Source organism: Canis lupus, chromosome 16 (assembly GCF_011100685.1).
Source record: "Canis lupus familiaris isolate Mischka breed German Shepherd chromosome 16, alternate assembly UU_Cfam_GSD_1.0, whole genome shotgun sequence".
Lineage (NCBI taxonomy): Eukaryota > Metazoa > Chordata > Mammalia > Carnivora > Canidae > Canis > Canis lupus.
In genome coordinates, this window is record NC_049237.1 from 34,424,566 (window position 1) to 34,444,244 (window position 19,679).

Genomic DNA, 19,679 nt, shown 5'->3' on the forward strand with positions numbered 1-19,679 from the left:
GTTTTCAACCTTCACTTGTTTACTTAAAAAGGAATCATTTGTTCACCAGAAGAACAAGTTGTTTAGATGTTGAAACACGTTGATAACAAATTGAAAACAAGTTGATAGCTTTCAAAATATTAATGTCCTTGTACTAAGGCCTTTGTAAAGAGTTTATGTTTTTAGGGACACCAGGGTGGCTCAGCGGTTGAGCGTCTGCCTTCAGCTCAGGGCGTGATCCCACGGTCCTGGGATCGAGTCCCACATCGGGCTCCCTGCTTGGAGCTTGCTTCTCCCTCTGCGTATGTCTCTGCCTGCCTCTCTGTGTCTCTCATGAATAAATAAATAAAATTTTTTTTAAAAAGTTTGTTTTTAGGGGCAGCCCCGGTGGCGCAGCGGTTTAGCGCCACCTGCAGCCTGGGGTGTGATCCTGGAGACCGGGGATAGAGTCCCACATCAGGCTCCCTGCATGGAGCCTGCTTCTCCCTCTGCCTGTGTCTCTGCCTCTCTCTTCGCTCTCTCTGAATTAATAAATAAATAAATCTTTAAAAAAAAAAAGAAAAAAGTTTGTTTTTAATATTTAGGTGGAAGTCCACAGGAGTCTCCTCTTTCACAAAGGTTAATCATCAATCTGCTAACTACCTGAGTGCTTACAGTTCAAGGTCAAGAAATAAGTGTTAGATAATCATCCATAGTAAATGTAATTCCTAGACAACAAACACAATCTTGAATAGGATATGGCAAAAGCAATGCTAAAAAGGAAAGTTATAGCTATGAACATCTAATTAAAGAAGAATGATTTTATTTATTTTTATTTTTAAGATTTTATTTATTTATTCATGAGAGACATAGAGAGAGAGAGAGGCAGAGACACAGGAGGCGGGAGAAGCAGGCTCCATGCCGGGAGCCTGACGTGGGACTCGATCCCGGGACTCCAGGATCGCGCCCTGGGCCAAAGGCAGACGCCAAACCGCTGAGCCACCCAGGTTTCCCAAGAATGATTTTAAATCAACAAGTTATCTTTACACTTTAAAAAACTGTAAAAAGGGGATCCCTGGGTGGCTCAGCGGTTTGGCGTCTGCCTTTGGCCCAGGGCGCGATCCTGGAGTCCCGGGATCGAGTCCCACGTCAGGCTCCCGGCATGGAGCCTGCTTCTCCCTCTGCCTATATGTCTCTGCCTCTCTCTATGTCTCTCATAAATAAATAAATAAACAAACAAACAAACTGTAAAAAGGACAAACTGGGACACCTGGGTGGCTCAGCAGTTGAGCGTCTGCCCTGCGCTCAGGGTGTGATCCCAGAGTCCCGGGATCGAGTCCCACATCGGGCTCCCTGTATAGAGCCTGCTTCTCCCTCTGCCTATGTCTCTGCCTCTCAGTCTGTGTCTCTCGTGAATAAATAAATAAATCTTAAAAAAAAAAAAAAAAGAACTAAACAGAGAATAGAAAAAACAACCAGAACCAAAATTGGTTCTCTGAAAGATCAACAAAACTGACAAAGCTTTAACTTGACAAAGAATAAGAGAAGGCAAATAATTAAATCAGAAATGTGAGGTTATTACTACCAATCTTACAGAAATAAACAATTGCAAATCATCAAATCAGAAAACCAAGATGAAGTAGACAAATTCCTAGACACATACAAATTGCCTAAACTGATTCAAGAAGAAACAGAAGTATCTCAACAGACCTAATAAACATTAAACATTAAAAACCTCCCAATAAAGAAAAGTAGGACCAGATGGATCTATAGGTGAAAGAATTCAAACCTTTAAGGAAGAGTTACCACTGATCCTGTTGAAATCCTAAAACATACAGGTGAGAACAGTTCTTTCTCAATTAATTCCATGAGGTCAACATTATCCTGATATCAAAGCCAGGCAAAGACACTACAAGGAAAGTACAGACCAATATCCCTTATAAATATAGATGCAAATATCCTCAACAAATTCTAGCAATGTAAATCCAATAGCATATAAAAGGATTATAGGCCAGCTAAGTGTGATTCACCTCAAGAATGTAAGATGTTTCAACATAAGAAAATCAATCAGTGTAAGACATATTAATAGACGGGGAAAATACGTTATCATCTCAATTGATTAAGAAAAAGCATTTTACAAAATTCAACACTCTTTATAATAAAAATACTCAGAAACTAGGAATAGGAAAGAACTTGCTCAACATCACGAGTGTCTAGAAAAAACCCATAGCTAATATCACATTCAATGGTGAAAGACTAAAAACTTTATAAGACCAGGAACAAGACAAGGATGCCTGCTTTCACCACTGCTATTTAACACTGTTTAGAAGTTTTAGCTAGAGTAACAGGCAAGAAACAGAAACCGTGCCATTTGGGAAAGACGAAAATAAAACTATCCCTATTCTCAGATGACATGATCTTATATAGACATAAACTGGAGATACTACAGGTTCAGTTTGCAATAAAGTGAGTATCTCAATAAAGCAAGTCAAATTAATTTTCTGCTTTCCCAATGCATATAAAAATATTTATACTACATTTATACTATAGTCTACTAAATATGCAATAGCATTACATCTACAAAAACAGTACATACCTTAATTTAAAGATACTTTAATGTTAAAAACAATACTAACCATTATCTGAGCTTTCAGTGAGTTGTAATCACCGATCACAGATTACCATGATAAATAATGAATAAGTTCGAAGTATTACAAGAATTACCTAAATGTGACAGAGACATAAATTTACCAAATGCTGTTAGAAAAATGGCACCTACAGACTTGGTTGATGTAGTTGCCATAAACCTTCAATTGGTTAAAAAAAAAAAAAAAAAAAGTAGCTGAAAAGCACAACAAAGTACAATAAAACAAGATTTGGCAGTATATAGAAAATCCAAAGAATCCACACACAGCAACCATTAGAGCTAATAAATAATGAACAAAGTACCCGGTACAAGATTAACATGCAAAAATCATTTGTATTTCTATACACCAGCAATGAAAAATCAAAAAAGGAAATTAAGACAACAATTATATTTAGAACAGCATCCAAAATAAAATACGGGAAATAAACTTAGCCAAAGGGTGAAAACTATGTACACTGAAAACTATAAAATACTACTGGAAGAAATTAAAGATATAAAATAAATGGAAGGACATTACAGGTGTATGTACTGAAAGACTTAATATTGGGACGCCTGGATGGTTCAGTGGTTGAGTATCTGCCTTCAGCCTAGGACATGATCCCGCAGTCCTGGGATTGAGTCCTGCCTGCATCGGGCTCCCTGCATGGAGCCTGCTTCTCTGCCTGTGTCTCTGCCTCTCTCTGTGTCTCTCATGAATAAATAAATAAAATCTTTAAAAAAATAAAATAAAATAAAACACCAATACTTCCCAAAGCAATCTACGGATTTTGTTGTAATCCTTCTCAAAATACCAGTCTTTTTTTTTCTTTAAAGATTTTATCTATTCATACATGCTAGACACAGAGAGGCAGAAATACAAGCAGAGAGAGAAGCAGGCTCCATGCAGGAAGCCCGATGTGGGACTCGATCCTGGGACTGCAGAATCACTCCCTGGGCCAAAGGCAGGCCCCCGACCGCTGAGCTACCCAGGTGTCCCCCAAAGGCCTTTTTTTTTTTCCCCAAAGGCCTTTTTTACAGAAATGGAAAAAGCAAAACAAAACAAAACAAAAAAACAAAAAAGGAAAAGCCAACTCAAATTCATATGAAATTGTAAAGAACCACAAATAGCCAAAACAATATTGAAAAAATTAAATTGAACCCCTACTTCAAACCATATACAAAAATTAACTCAAAGTGGGTTAATAGCTTAAATATAAAAGCTAAAACTATACAACTCTTAGAAGAAAATATATAGGAATAAGGGACGCCTGAGTGGCTCAGCAGTTAAGCCTCTGCCTTTGGCTCAGGGCGTGATCCCAGAGTCCAGGATTGAGTCCCACATCAGGCTTCTTGCATGGAACCTCCTTCTCCTTCTGCCTATGTCTCTGCCTCTCTCTCTCTCTCTCATAAGTAAATAAAATCTTAAAAAAATAATAAAAAAAAAAAGGAATGAATTTTCATGGCTTTTGATTTGGCAATGGATTCTTTTTTTTTTTTTTTGGCAATGGATTCTTAAATAGGACACCAAAAACATGAGGATCAAGAGAAATAAACAGATTTCATCAAAACTTTTGTCATCAAAGAACACTATCAAAAGAGTGAGGGGATCCCTGGGTGGCTCAGCGGTTTGGCGCCTGCCTTTGGCCCAGGACGTGACCCTGGAGTCCCGGGATCGAGTCCCACGTCGGGCTCCCTGTATGGAGCCTGCTTCTCCCTCTGCCTGTGTCTCTGTCTCTCTCTGTCTCTCTCTCATGAATAAATAAATAAAATCTTAAAAAAAAAAAAAAAGGAGTGAAAAGATAACCCATACAATGGGGGAAAATACTTGGAAATTATGTAACTGATAAAAGGCTAGTATTTAGAGTACATAAAGAAAAAGAACTCATAAAAAAAAAGATGGGGGCAGCCCAGGTGGCTCAGCAGATTAGCGCCCGCCTTCTGCCCAGGTCGTGATCCTGGAGACCTGGGATCGAGCCCTACATTGGGCTCCCTGCCTGGAGCCTGCTTCTCCCTCTGCCTGTGTCTCTGCCTCTCTCTCTCTCTCTCTCTTTCTCTGTGTGTCTCTTTCATGAATAAATTAATAAAATCTTAAAAAAAAAAAAAAAAAAAAGACAGGATGCCTGGGTGGCTCAGAGGTTGAGCTTCTGTCTTTGGAGTCCTGGGATCAAGTTCTGCATTGGGCTCCCTCTGCCTATGTCTCTGCCTCTTTGTGTGTGTCTCACATGAATATTTATTTATGAGTAAATATTTTTAAAAAGACAAAACTCAATCCAAAAATGGGCAAAGAACCTGAACAGATATCACTGTAAAGATATAGGAAGAGACATTTCTCCAACAAGCACACAAAAAGATACTCATCATCATTAGTCATTAGGGAAATGCTGATTAAAACCACCGTGTTATAACACTTCATACTCATTACAGTGGGTATCTAAAAGGAGGTGGGGATGGGATAATAAATATCAGTAAGGATATGGAGAAATTGGACCCCTCAGAAACTGCTGGTGAGAATATAAAATGGTATAGCTGGTGTAGAAAACAGTTTGGTGGTTCTTCAAAAAGTGAATACAGGGGGCATTGGGTGCCTCGCTCAGTGGCTGACTGTCTGCCTTCAGCTCAGGTCATGATCCCAGGGTTCTGGGATCAAGTCCCATATCAGGCTCCCTGCATGGAGCCTGCTTCTCTCTCTGCCTGAATCTCGCATCTCTGCCTCTGTGTGTGTGTGTGTGTCTCTCATGAATAAATAAAATCCTTTAAAAAAAATTATGCTGTACCTTTTCACCCTGTGCCTCTTGTTGTTTTTTTCTGACAAGTTTTTGCCGTTTCTCATTCTTCTCTTCTTCTTCTAAAACAGCAAACATAAAAGTACTTTTTATTTCCAAATATCATAAATTGAAAGTTTTCTCTGAAAGTAGTCTGTAGACAACATTTTGGAGACAAGAAGAGACAACCTTTCAAAAAACAGACTATTTTTCAAATAATGAAAATGACATATATACAGACAGTTCAAACAAAGAAATCCACAAGTAAAATCTATAAGAAAAGGTCTGAGACAACAATTTTCTGACATGTATTAATATTAAATAGTTGTATTTTTGGTGAGGAGGCTTCAAGAATGACTATGGGAGCACCTGGGTGGTTCAGTCATCTACACATCTGCCTTCAGCTCAAGTTATAATCCCAGAGTCCAGGATTGAGTCCCAAGTCAGGCTCCCTGCTTAGGGGGGAGTCTGCTTCTCCCTCTCCCTCTGCCCCTCCCCACCTCATGCTCTCTGTCAAAACAATAAAATCTTAAAAAAAAAAAAAAAGAATGATTATCTTGGGGAGCACCTCGTTGGCTCAGGTGGTTAAGCATTCGACTCCTGATCTCAGCTCAGGTCTTGATCTCAGGGCTGTGAGTCCAACCCCTGCATTGGGCTCCACTTTACTTAAAAAAAAAAAAAAAAAAAAAAAAAAAGGACTCCTGGATGGCTCAGGAGTTGAGCATCTACCTTTGGCTCAAGTCGTGATCCCAGCGTTCTGGGATCGAGTTCCACACTGTGCTCCTGGCAGGGAGCTTCCTTCTCCCTCTCTCTGTTTCTCATGAATGAATAAATAAAATAAATAAATCTTAAAAAAAAAAGTTGGATTTTTCATGTAGGCCCTTATAGGGCTTCAGCAGCTTCAAGACATGCCATGGAAACTCATTACTGCACATGAAGTGTGGAACACTGCACTACAGACATGAGTACCATTTGGTCACCCTTGGACATGATCATAAAAGCAACATGCCTGGGCACCTGGCGGTTCCAGTCAGTAGAACATGTGACTCCTGATCTCGGGGTTGTAAGTTCAAGCTCCACATTGGATGTAGAGATTTCTTAAAAATAAAATCATAAAATCATTAAAAAAATAATAAATGCAACATGCATATACTCTAAAGCTGGGATGTTTGGCAACTCCCATGACTGAACCAATATTAAGTTATTAGCTAAATGGCAAGAGAAAGGATTTTTGCTGTTTTATATTCTGGGTACACTAAGTTAGTTAGTTAAAGTAGGTTTGAGTTCACAACCCTGAGATCAAGACCAAAGCTGGTATCAAGAGTCGGATGCTTAACCAACTGAGCCATCCAGGAGCCTCTACTAAGTTTCATTTAAATTAATTTCATTTAACTGTGTTCTCTTAAGGAATTATCCATCCTTTTGAAAAATATATCCCTTAATGTGCCTGGCTCCTTATTTTTTTAAAAAACATTTTATTTATTTATTCATAGAGACACAGAGAGAGAGAGGCAGAGACACAGGCAGAGGGAGAAGCAGGCTCCATGCAGAGAGCCTGATGCGGGACTCGATCCAGGGTCTCCAGGATCATGCCCTGGGCTGCAGGCGGCCCTAAACCGCTGCACTACGGGGGCTGCCTGCCTGGCTCCTTAAATAGGAGCATTCCTTTGTCAACTACTTTCTTTCCTGGCAATAAATATTTCCTCAAGTTTATTAAGGGGAAAGATTAGGGCAGTAGCAAACCACATAGGAAATCAGGAGGCCACTAATCTGCTGTGTGATGAGTCAGACTTAATGATCTTAAGACTCCCTCCTGAACTCTGAGTCAAAGAATACAGCTTCTAAATAAATCAGTAACAGGTGGTTAAGGGGCCTTAATCCTTTTTTTTTTTTTAAGGAGACTCCATGCCCAATGTGGGGCTTGAACTCATGACCCTGGGATCAAGAGTCATATAATCTATCAACTAAACCGGCCAGGTGCCCCAAGGAGCTTTAATCCTTAAAGCCATTGAGAATTGACTACTTCTGAACTTTGATAGACCTCATCATGCAAATCTTTATAAAACATGGAGGATTAAAATTTTGGATGAATCTGAAGTCTTGTATCTCAACATCTGATGACACTAGGGAAGATAGAAAGTGTATAAACAAGCTGATTTTTTACTAATTTGAAGAAAATCTGACAATACTTAAGCACTTTATGCAGTTTTAATTACTTCTTTTTTTTTTTTTGGAAGATTTTATATATTTATTTGAGAAAGAGACCAAGAGCAGGGGGAGGGAGAAGCAGTCTCCCCACTCAGGAGGGGGACCGACATAGGGCTCGATCCCTGGACGCCAGAATCATGACCTGAGCTGAAAGCAGACATTCAACCAACTAAACCACGCAGGCACCTCTCTCTCTCTCTCTCTCTCTCTCTCTTTTTAAAGATTTTATTTATTTATTTGAGAAAGAGAGCACAAGCAGCATGGAGAAGGAGGAGGAGGCTCCGTGCTCAGCAGGGAGCCCAACATGGGGCTCGATCCCTGGACCCTGGGATAGTGACCTGAGCTGAAGGCCGACTCTTAACAACTGAGTCACCCAAGTGCCCAGCTTCTAACACTTTTAATATTATTAAAGGCTTTTAACAGTTAAACATTTTACTCATCAAAAATAAGAACAAGCATGGTTTCCTAAAGTTAGGAGTAAGCACCTAACTCTACAGATAAATAAGTGTAAAGAAAAACTACCGCAGTGAAATGAAAGATAAACTAGGTTGAAAAGCCTTTACAAATTAATGGTAGATACAATTACCAATTGTTGAATAGTTTATAAACTGAAAACCTCAAAGAACAATTAAACTGCACAATTTAGGGGCATCTGGGTGGCTCAGTTGGTTAGGCATCATGGGCTCAGGTCATGATGTCAGGGTCTGGACTGAGTCCTGTGTCAGGGTCCCTGCTCAGCAGGGAGTCTGTGTCTCCCTCTCCTTCTGCCCCTCTCCCTCCTTTCCCCAACTCCTGCACCCATACGCATGTTCTCATTCTCTCTCTCTCAAATAAAATCTTTAAAAATAAATAAACTGGAGCATCTGGAAGGCTCAGAGGTTGAGCATCTGCCTTTGGCTCAGGTCGTGATCCCAGGGTCCTGGGATCAAGTCCTGCACTGGGCTCTCTGCGGGAACCCTGCTTCTCCCTCTGCCTCTCTCTCTCTGTCTCTCATGAATAAATAAAATCATTTTTTTATTTTTTTTTATTTTTTTTATTTATGATAGGCACACAGTGAGAGAGAGAGGCAGAGGCAGAGACATAGGCAGAGGGAGAAGCAGGTTCCATGCACCAGGAGCCCGACGTGGGACACGATCCCAGGTCTCCAGGATCGCGCCCTGGGCCAAAGGCAGGCGCTAAACCGCTGCGCCACCCAGGGATCCCCAAAATCTTTTTTTTTTTTTTTAAAGAATCTTTTTTTTTTTTTTAAGATTTTATTTATTTATTCATGAGAGACACACAGAGAAAGAGAGAGAGAGAGAGAGAGAGGCAGAGACACAGGCAGAGGGAGAAGCAGGACTCCACGCAGGGAGCCCGATGTGGGACTCGATCCCAGGTCCCCAGGATCACACCCTGGGCTGCAGGCCAGCGCTAAACCGCTGCGCCACCAGGCTTCCCCCCAAAATCTTTAATAAATAAATAAACATGGGGATCCCTGGGTGGCTCAGCAGTTTAGCGCCTGCCTTCGGCCCAGGGCATGATCCTGGAATCCCAGGATCCAGTCCCACATCAGGCTCCCTGCATGAAGCCTGCTTCTCCCTCTGTCTGTATCTCTGCCTCTCATGAATAAATAAAATCTTAAAAAATAAATAAATAAAAATAAATAAGCTGCACAATTTAAAATTAGAGAATTTGCAATGTATCAATATAGAAATGGTATCATTTCAAATGCATATAAAGGATAATGTACAATTTCCATATAAAGGATAATGTACAATTTCCTTTATATGCATATAAATGTTGGGTTTAGGGGCAACTGGGTGATTCAGTTGGTTAAGCATCTGCTTTCAGCTTAGGTCATGATCCCAGAGTCCTGGGATTGAGCCCCACGTCAGGCTCTCTGCTCAACAGGGAGTCTGCTTCTCCCTCTACTCTTCCCTGCTCATGCTCTCTCTCAAATAAACAAATAAAATCTTTAAAAAAAAAATAATGTTGGGTTTAAGGGCATCTGGGTGGTGCAGTCAGTTGAGTGTCAGACTCTTGGTTTCAGTTCAGGTAGTGATCTCCAGGATGATGAAGCCCCTTGTTGGGTTCCATGCTCAGGAAGGAGTCTGCTTGAGATTCTCTCTCTCTCTCTCTCCCTCCCTCTGCCTCTCCCACTCATGCTCTCTCGCTCTCTCAAAATAAATTTTTTTTAAAAAATTTTAACTGGCGATTTATCGTCCATTAAAAATCAAGAAGAGGGGCACCCAGGTGGCTCAGTTGGTTGAGCACCTACCATCGGCTCAGGTCATGATCCCAGGGTTCTGGAATCCAGCCCCCCACTTTGGGCTCCCTGCTTTGTGGGAAGCCTGCTTTTCCTTTTCCCTCTGCCTGCCACTCCTCCTGCTTGTGCTGTCAAATAAATAAAATAAAATCTAAAAAAAAAAAAAAAAATCAAGACAAAAGTTGCAATGATTACCTTGAAGTGGCATATCACAAATTAACAGTAAATGGTTCTTGTTATGCAAAGTTCTAGAATCAACAAAGAATTTAAGTATAAAATTATAAAAGGGTAGCATAAACAATAAACTTACCTTTCAGATATACTTGAGATGATTTAAATGAATTAAGCCATGAGGTAGTCACAGAAATAATTAAAGTAAGAAGAGCAAGCAGTAAGAAAATCCGACCACACAGCAAAATTAGATCTTTAACTCCTTATAAAGGTAAAGAAAAAAAAATTACTATTAAAATTCAAGACACTTTTCTTGATATTAATAATAAAGAGTAAGGCATTAAGATTATTTAGAGTAGTAAAGTACAGTAAAAGCTAATATATGCAACTGTCTTACGATTTTTTTCATATAGTCTCCTTAGTAAGCTAAAACTCATTGCGGATATCATTACCAAAACAAGTTTTCAGAAAACAATTTTAGAATAGCTTCTGTCTCAGAAATACAATTCAAGTGACTGGCTACATTATAAACATTATGACTATCAATAACGCATAAATTCTGGTTTCCCTCTGTCCAGAGGAAATAAAATTATCCCATTGGGAATTAAATTTTGACAGTATCATCTTGTCAAATTCTCATTCTATTTAAAAAGTCATTCTGAAACATGAAATTCATATTTCTCATAGTTAAATTATGTTCCTGTATACTTCTCTATTCCTCAATATTAATTCAGTCATTTGCAAAGAAAATTTCTTTTTTTTTAATTTTTATTTATTTATGATAGTCACAGAGAGAGAGAGAGGCAGAGACCCAGGCAGAGGGAGAAGCAGGCTCCATGCACCGAGAGCCCGACGTGGGATTCGATCCCGGGTCTCCAGGATCGCACCCTGGGCCAAAGGCAGGCGCCAAACCGCTGTGCCACCCAGGGATCCCCGCAAAGAAAATTTCTATATACAACCATGTTTGCCTAGAAAAAAGTAAAAATTCAGTATTTTGTCTCATTTTAAGAATAAATATGAAAATCTGGGATCCCTGGGTGGCGCAGCAGTTTGGCGCCTGCCTTTGGCCCAGGGCGCGATCCTGGAGACCCGGGATCGAATCCCACGTCGGGCTCTCGGTGCATGGAGCCTGCTTCTCCCTCTGCCTGGGTCTCTGCCTCTCTCTCTCTCTCTCTCTCTCTCTCTGTATGACTATCATAAATAAATAAATAAAAATCTAAAAAAATATATGAAAATCAAATGAGCAAAAGTGTAATAAGCACCTGCACTTCATGTAACACAATTTGCTATATGGTGAGGGAGCAAAAATAAAGTTGGGTTAAAAATAATTTCTATGCTCCAGGAGTTTTTAGTTTTGTAGCTCTAAAAGTTTCCAGGCAAAGGTACAGAAAAACCATCACATTCAGGGCTGGTAATTAGTCAATTTAAGATTAATGAAGAAAATATATATACAGACTTAAATCTTTCTTTCTTTCTTGAAGTATCATTGACTACACTTGTGATAAAGATTTTATTTCTTTTAATTTAATAAATTAATTTATTTTTAAAAAAATTTTATTTAAGTAATCTCTGTACCCAGTGTGGGGCTCAAATTCACAACTTGGAGATCAAGAGTCCCACACTCTTCTGACTGAGCTAGCCAGGTGCCCCATAAATATTTCATTTTTAACTGAAAAGCGATATATGTTATCCTTTTCAAAAACAGCAATTTAAAGTTGTTTAGAGAAGAGATACTTGTTTTGCCTCACAGTCCTCCAATTTTTGCCAGCATTAGCTGTTGATTTAAGTGTTGTTCAAAACAACACCTAACTAAGTCTAGGGTATCAGAAAAGTAATTTAATACCGACAGTACTGGGGACCCCTGGGTGGCTCGGTGGTTGAGCATCTGCCTTCAGCTCAGGTCGTGATCCTGGGGTCCTGGGACTGAGTTCCGCATCCGGCTCTCCGCAGGGAGCCTGCTTCTCCCTCTATGTCTCTGCCTCTCTCTCTCTGTGTCTTTCATGAATAAATAAATAAAATCTTAAAAAAAAAAATACCTACAGTATTGGTATTTAGAGAAATCACTAAGTTATAGGATTTATGTTCCATAATACTGCTTTTGTGTTCTAACAAGCAAGCAATTTGCAAATGTCATATGGGAATATAAAAGAACTAGATTTGTGTGTACATCTTTCAAGTAAAAAATTACTTAATTAAATCGATTTTTTGGATACTTATTCTCAAGAGTCCATGTGCAGGGCAATCAACACTTGTAGTATTTGACTCCTTCCTGGGTGGGGGAGAGAGAAATATACAAAGCTAGGTCTCATCGTGGTCTCTACTTCAGAATTAAACATAAAGGGCAGCCGGGGTGGTTCAGCGGTTTAGCGCGGCCTTCAGTCCAGGGCCTGATCCTAGACACGGAGGATCCAGTCTCACGTTGGGCTCCCTGCATTGAGCCTGATTCTCCCTCTGCCTGTGTCTCTGCCTCTCTCTCTCTGTGTGTCTCTCATGAATAAATTTTAAAAATATAAAAAAAAAATTCAACATAAAGAGGGAAACATGAAGGTTAAACCCACCACTAATATATCCAAAAACAGACTGATTCTCCACAGGTCCACCATTTTTCCTGTTTTCCCTTTATCACTCCAACAACCAACTACTTAGGTAGTTGACTGACTAATAATCTCTTCGCCCACTGTGGAGCTTGAACTCCCGGCCTGAGATCAAGAGTCGCACGCTCCACAGACGGAGCCAGCCAGTCCTCTAGTGACTCTCAAAGCCTTAGGGATGCGCTTAACCTCCGCCAAGTCTTGTTTCCTCAAGCGTAGGATGAGGATTCTACTAAGTACAGACAGCCCCCTCCCCCCCCCCATAGTTATAATACAGATTGGATAAGATAATGAATAAACAGCACTTAGAGCGAGGCTTGTAACAGATGCCCAGTGACATGTTATCATCTCAAGCCACTCTCCCCCTAAGTCTCCCTGATCCATCAACAGTGGTCTTCAGCCCTTTCCTCCAACAGGTCACAATTCCTTTCGTCTGGAATGTTTGGACTCTGGCTCCGTAGCATTTCCTTATATTCCTTAGAAGGCCTCTATCACCTCACCCTACTTCTTTGTGAGCGTTCAAGACAATCTGAAAGTAGCGTCTACGCGCGTCCTGCGCTTCCCGCCAGCCTGCGTCCCCTTGCACGCGAAACCAGACGGACGCCTCCTGCGCGAAGACCGTCGTCGACCTCCCTCAGAGGGGCTGCGGACCCGGCGCCAGAAGAGACGGGCGCGGTGCAGTCTGGGAATTGTAGTCCCGGACGCCGAAGAAGACGCGACCGCGAGACTGGAATTCGATACAACATTCATGGGAAAGTTATGCGGCTGAGAATGCCAGAAGGGAAAAGACAACACTTACCTAGATCAGGGCTCCCACGCCGGAGCTCCAGACACAAGATGGGGAGAGCAGAGAGGAGGAAAATGCCTACAACCCCACGAGAAGCCATGGTGGCGGGAGCGCCGCGTCCGGGCGGGAGCCCCGCCTCTTCCGGTTGCGCCTTCCTCTGGACGGTGAGGAACGGAGCCCTTAGTGAGGGGGTGGTTTTCGGGGTCGGCTAGACCCTGAAGCCCGGTCGTTGGTTCGGCTACGATAGCCCCTGTTTTTGAACTCATACCCTGTAGCCTTATATCAGAAGAAATGCAGATCATCTCCCCACGTCACATTATGTCCAGAAGAGATGGCGTGCCTGGCAGCCTCCCTCCCTGGCCAGATGTGAGAAAGCAGAGCTTGGGCGCTGGCGGCTGCACCCGGGAGGCCGGCCCGCAGCGCTCGTCCCTCGGCGGCGAGCTGGACTCCGGAAGCTGTGAAAAAGAACTCTGAAGAGTAAAGCGTATTGGAAGATAAAGTGTAGTGTTACTGTGAATGACTTACCTTGGCGTCATGGTTCTATGACCTCATTGCCATCCCATGACTCGCCTCTATGGCGCTTCTGCCCACCTGCAACTCTTAAATGACAGTGGTCTCCACAGTTTACAAAGTTTCTTGCTTTAAAGTTTTGTGTTCTGGCCCATCCATCAGTCCTCCCACCTCACCCTTCTGTGGAGTCCAACACATTTATTGAACTCCACAGTGTGCCTGGTACTGTAGAACTATGGGAAATTCAAATATACGTAAGTTACTAAATTTGTCCTCAGGAAACTCAGTTTACTAGCCCTGCCTGTAAACAGATAAATACAGGGACGCCTGGGTGGTTCAGTGGTTGAGCATCGGCTTTCAGCTCAGGGACAGGATCCCAGTCTGGGGATGGAGTCCATCCCGCTCCCTGCAAGGAACCTGCCTCTCCCTCTGCCTATGTCTCTGTCTCTGTCTGTGTCTCATGAATAAATCCAAAACAAAACAAAACAAAACAAAAAACAAAAAAACGGATGAAAACAATACAGCACTTGAGTGCTATGATAGGGATACCCACCCGGTACAATGAAGTCTACCCCAACTGTTTGGGGGGAAAGCCTTCAAATTGTGTTGTAAATGTCAGGAGTTGAGTGGAGGAATGGCAGTGAGGACCAAAGGAAGAGTGGGATTATTATTATTTTTTTTTTATTTATGATAGTCACAGAGAGAGAGAGAGGCAGAGACGTAGGCAGAGGGAGAAACAGGCTCTACAAACCGGGCTCCCGACGTGGGATTCGATCCTGGGTCTCCAGGATCGCGCCCTGGGCCAAAGGCAGGCGCCAAACCGCTGCGCCACCCAGGGATCCCTGGAAGAGTGGGATTCTCAAATTTAGGAAGCAATGCAGAGGAATTACCAGTTTAAGTATATAATGGTTTAAATAGTTTAAATATTAAATACTTAATAGTTTAAAATAATGCAGTTTAAAGTTTGAATGGAGGGACAGCTCAGTGGTTGAGCATCTGCCTTTGGCTCAGGTCATGATCCCAGGGGTCCTGGGATCGAGTCCTGCATCAGGCTCCTCACAGGGAGCCTGCTTCTCCCTCTGCCTATGTCTCTGTCTCTCTGTGTCTCATGAATAAATAGTAAATCTTATAAAAAATTTTTTTAATTTAAAAAAAGTTTGAATGGAGGGACACCTGGATGGCTCAGCAGTTGAGCATCTGCCTTTGGCTCAGGGTGTGATCCCAGGGTTCCAGGATCAAGTCCCAGATCAGGCTTCCTGCATGGAGCCTGCTTCTCCCTCTGCCTGTGTCTCTGCCTCTCTCTGTGTGTCTCTCATGAATAAATAAATAAAATTTCAAAAAAAAAGTTTGAATGGAGATGTATACACAGGTTGGAGGTAGGCCCACAGGGAACTTTGCTTTGTATATGGGCTAAGAACTTTGTCCTGAACCTGAAAGTGCAAAATAGGAAAGCACAATCTCAAAATCAATTCGGTGAAGTAATATAAATTATAACATGACATACCAATTAAATAATTAAATATATTGACTCACTAAGAGATTCTTATTTGTTGTCTGTATGAACACAGGAAAAGAAAGTTCCACAGTTCTTACCATCTTCATTTTTATACAGTTTCCTCCTTTAGGTATTTTTCTTGTTATTGTTCTCTGGCTTTATATATTCCTTTTTTTTTTTTAAGATTTTATTTATTTATTCATGAGAGACAGAGACAAGAGAGAGAGGCAGAGACACAGGCAGAGGGAGAAGCATGCTCCATGCAGGCAGCCCGATGCAGGACTTGATCCTGGGACTCCAGGATTATACCCTGAGCTGAAGGCAGACATTGAACCACTGAGCCACCCAGGCATCCCTGGCTTTCTATATTCCTAATTTCATCTGTTGATAGCGCCAGTGAATTTCTGTCAAGAGAGTAAAGTGGAGGCTTGCAAGTACTCCAGGGTCATACACATTTTCCAAACTTTGTCCATTGTGAAATCTCTCTCTGTCCATTATGATTATCTATGCTAACTCCTTGCAAAAAGACCAGCAAAATAATCTGTTTTAGTAAAACCAAGTTTCCCATCTACTACATTAAGAGAGAATACTATCTTGACAAAGTCTTAATAGTGTCTCAGAGAAAAGGTCAAGGATTTTGAAGTTTAGATTGGAGTGGTTTAAGGTGGGCTTTTCGATTCTTTTGTGCATTGGACATAGTGCATGGTATAATAGTTTAGTACTGGTGGGCTGAGCAAGATACCAGACTTGACAGCAGGTGAGTTTCCTTTTTTTGGTAAAGAAGGGGATTTGCCAATTGAGTGATGAGTTCAACTTCTCAGTACCTGAGAGGGAAACTTTTTACCCAGATGAGCAACCTATTGTTCAGATAAATGGATTTTCAGGAAAATTTAAAGTTAATGAGTTATGTACTGACAGCCTACTTACGGGCAAGAATTTCCTGGAACAATAGTAGAGTCATTATGGTGATTTATGTAATTCTTTTTTTTTTTTTTTTGATTGATGTAATTCTAAGTGATTATAACCCATGGGCTACAGATGTCTCAGTTCTCACAATACAATCTTATAAACATCCTTGGGTATAGTATAAGAGAAAGATATTTTAAAATCTACATACTTCATATTAAATTATTAACATTCTTAAAACACAAATTTCACATTTTTCTTAACAAGCGATGCAACCTGTTCATGTATTAAAAAGTAGGATTGCAAAGAAAAAAAAAGTAGGATTTCCAACATATTTAAAAATTATATGTAATTGGGCAGCCCTGGTGGCTCAGCGGTTTAGCGCCACCTTCAGCCTGTGGCGTGATCCTGGAGACCTGGGATCGAGTCCCACGTTGGGCTCCCTGCTTGGAGCCTGCTTCTCCCTCTGCCTGTGTCTCTGCCTCTGTTGTGTGTGTGTGTGTGTGTGTGTGTGTGTCTCATGAATAAATAAATAAAATCTTTTATTTTTTTTTAAATAAAATCTTTTAAAAAAATTATATATAATCATATTTGGTAAGGGGACTAATATTTATTAAAATGTAGCCTGAATTATATACATTAAGTGTATCCAAAATGCTTTTGTGATGAAATTTTGGAATTTTGCATTTTAAAAACTCAACTAGTTGGAGCGCCTAGCTGGCTCAGTCAGTAGAGCATGCAACTCTTGACCTTGGGGTTGTGAATTTGAGCCCCTGTGGAGTATAGAGATTACCTATTTTTAAAAATACTGTTTAAAATTTTTTTTCAGGGCAGCCCAGGTGGCTCAGCAGTTTAGCGCCGCCTACAACCTAGCGTGTGATCCTGGAGACCCCGGATCGAGTCCCACGCCAGGTGCCCTGCATGGAGCCCGCTTCTCCCTCTGCCTGTGTCTCTGCCTCTCTCTCTCTCTGTGTCTCTCATGAATAAATAAATAAAATCTTGGGAGGTAGGCGGGGGGGTGGGGGTGACTGAGGTGGGCACTTGACGGGATGAGCACTGGGTGTTATTCTGTATGTTAACAAATTGAACACAAATAAAAATAATATTATTTAAAAATAAATAAATAAATAAATAAAATCTTTAAAAGTAAAATAAAATAAAAATAAAATAAATTTTTTTCAATATTTTATTAAGTTATTTTTCAGACAAGGGGTGCCTAGCTGGTTCAGTCTGAAGAGCATGTGACCCTTGACCTTGGGGTCATAATTCAAGCCTAATGTGGGGAGTAGACATTACATAAAAAATGAAAAGATTACTTAAATAAAACTTTAAAAAGAAAAAAAAATTTTCAGACAAGAAAGTTAAAAAATGTAGTGAGTATCCATATACCCACCACATTTTATTATATATATTTTAATCACATATCTATGAACCTGTCTTCTCTTTTTTTAACTTGTCTTTTTTTTTGAGGCATTGCAAAGTTGTAGACATTAAGGGCTCCTGGTGGCTTGGTTAAGTGTCTGACCATTAATCTCAGCTCAGATCTTGATCTCAGTGTCATGAATTCAAGCCCCACATTGGGCTCCACGCTGGGTGTGGAACCTAGTTAAAAATTAAAACAGGGATCCCTGGGTGGCGCAGCGGTTTAGCGCCTGCGTTTGGCCCGGGGCGCGATCCTGGAGACCCGGGATCGAATCCCATATCGGGCTCCCGGTGCATGGAGCCTGCTTCTCCCTCTGCTTCTCCCTCTGCCTGTGTCTCTGCCTCTCTCTCTCTCTCTCTATCATAAATAAAAATTAAAAAAAAATTAAAACAAACAAGCAAATAAACAATAGGTGCCTGCATGGCTCAGTCAGTTAAGCATCTGCCTTCTGCTCAGGTCATGATCCCCCAGGGTCCTGGGATTAATCCTGCCCTGTGGATTAATCCTTGCTCAGGATTAATCCTGAGCTCCCTACTCAGTGGGGAGTCTTCTTCTTCTTCTTCCTCTGCCCCTCCTTCCTCTCAGGCTCTCTTACTTTCTCTTTCAAATGAATCAATAAAATGTAAAAAAAAAAAAAAAAAAAGAGTTGCAGACATTAGTACACTTCCCCCAAAATACTTCAGTGTGCATATCATTAACTGTATGTTATGAATATGTATACTTGACATGATATGCATACTCTAGCATGCCTATCATTAACTACGAAAAAACGTAAATATCTAAACTGTACATTGCTTGAGTTCCAGTATAAACATTGTTAAAAGATAAACTAAAGGATATTAAAAACTTTAGGTATTTATTTGAGCAAAAATCTATTCGAATTGGGCAGCATCCGATCCAGGAGACACAAAGGAGCTCTGAGACTTTTATAGGCCAGAGGAAGAGAGAATAAGGAAGTTATTCTAGGCAAAAAATAGGTTGGTTATTGCAAGATTACTTTCCTTTAGGCGATGGCAGGGGTCTATCAAGCAGATTACCTAAGTAGTACTGATGTAGTTTTGGAATATAAGTGAGGTTTAGTGAGATGAGGTCAGAGCCAATGACCAAGAAAGAATTCTTTTTTTTTAATAATAAATTTATTTTTTATTGGTGTTCAATTTGCCAACACACAGAATAACACCCAGTGCTCATCCCGTCAAGTGCCCCACTCAGTGCCCGTCACCCAGTCACCCCCACCCTCCGCCCTCCTCCCCTTCCACCACCCCTAGTTCATTTCCCAGAGTTAGGAGTCTTTATGTTCTGTCTCCCTCCAAGAAAGATTTCTTGAGACATCTTTGGTGCAAAATGGTGGTTTTATTAAACCATGGGGCAGGACCCGTGGTCAGGAAGAGCTGCTGCCCGGGGCCTGTGAGGGGTGACTGATTATACACCTGGGAGTTGGGAGGGGTTTGAGGATAGTGTACTCTCTAAGGAATTTTGGAAGCAAGATTTCCAGGACCTTGAGGGGGCTAGCTATTGTTGGGAAAAGGTCACTTATTACCATCTAATAAAACCTGAGTCAGGAGACCCTTCAGATGTATATAGGTGGGCCATGTGCTTGGAGGATGATTACCAACACATATCTTGGGGGTTTAGAGATAAAGGGACATTTCTAAAGAAATTTGTTGTTGTTGTTGTTGTTGTTGTTGTTAAAGATTTTATTTATTCATGAGAGACACACACACACAGAGAGAGAGAGAGAGAGAGAGAGAGAGACAGGCAGAGACAAGGCAGAGGGAGAAGCAGGCTCCATGCTGGGAGCCAATGTGGGACTTCATCCCAGGACTCCAGGATGGTGCCCTGAGCAGAAGGCATACGCTCAACCGCTGAGGCACTCAGGCACCCTATTGCTAAAGCTTTTTATGATCTCCCCCTTCTTTCAAAATACATTGCTAACACAATTAAGTAGAGATTCAAAGGGTGAAAGAGCTATTGAGTGCATGTGTGATTTCCCCCTA

General features: G+C 41.2%; 1 protein-coding gene across 4 annotated transcripts in view; it reads right to left on the minus strand.

Annotated features, from left to right (window-relative positions):
* The window catches only part of UBXN8 (UBX domain protein 8), a 94,502-nt gene that overhangs the window by 17,623 nt on the left and 57,200 nt on the right, over positions 1-19,679 (minus strand). For 3 of the 4 annotated variants that reach the window (XM_038560177.1, XM_038560176.1, XM_038560175.1), the window contains exons 3-5: positions 13,361-13,803; positions 10,110-10,232; positions 5,359-5,429 (exon numbers count right to left, since the gene is read on the minus strand). In XM_038560177.1, the coding sequence (XP_038416105.1) occupies positions 5,359-5,429; positions 10,110-10,232; positions 13,361-13,448 (282 nt within the window). In that variant the 5' untranslated portion in view covers positions 13,449-13,803. The remainder of the gene's footprint in view (positions 1-5,358; positions 5,430-10,109; positions 10,233-13,360; positions 13,804-19,679) is intronic. The other variant, XM_038560178.1, reaches the window with a different exon arrangement.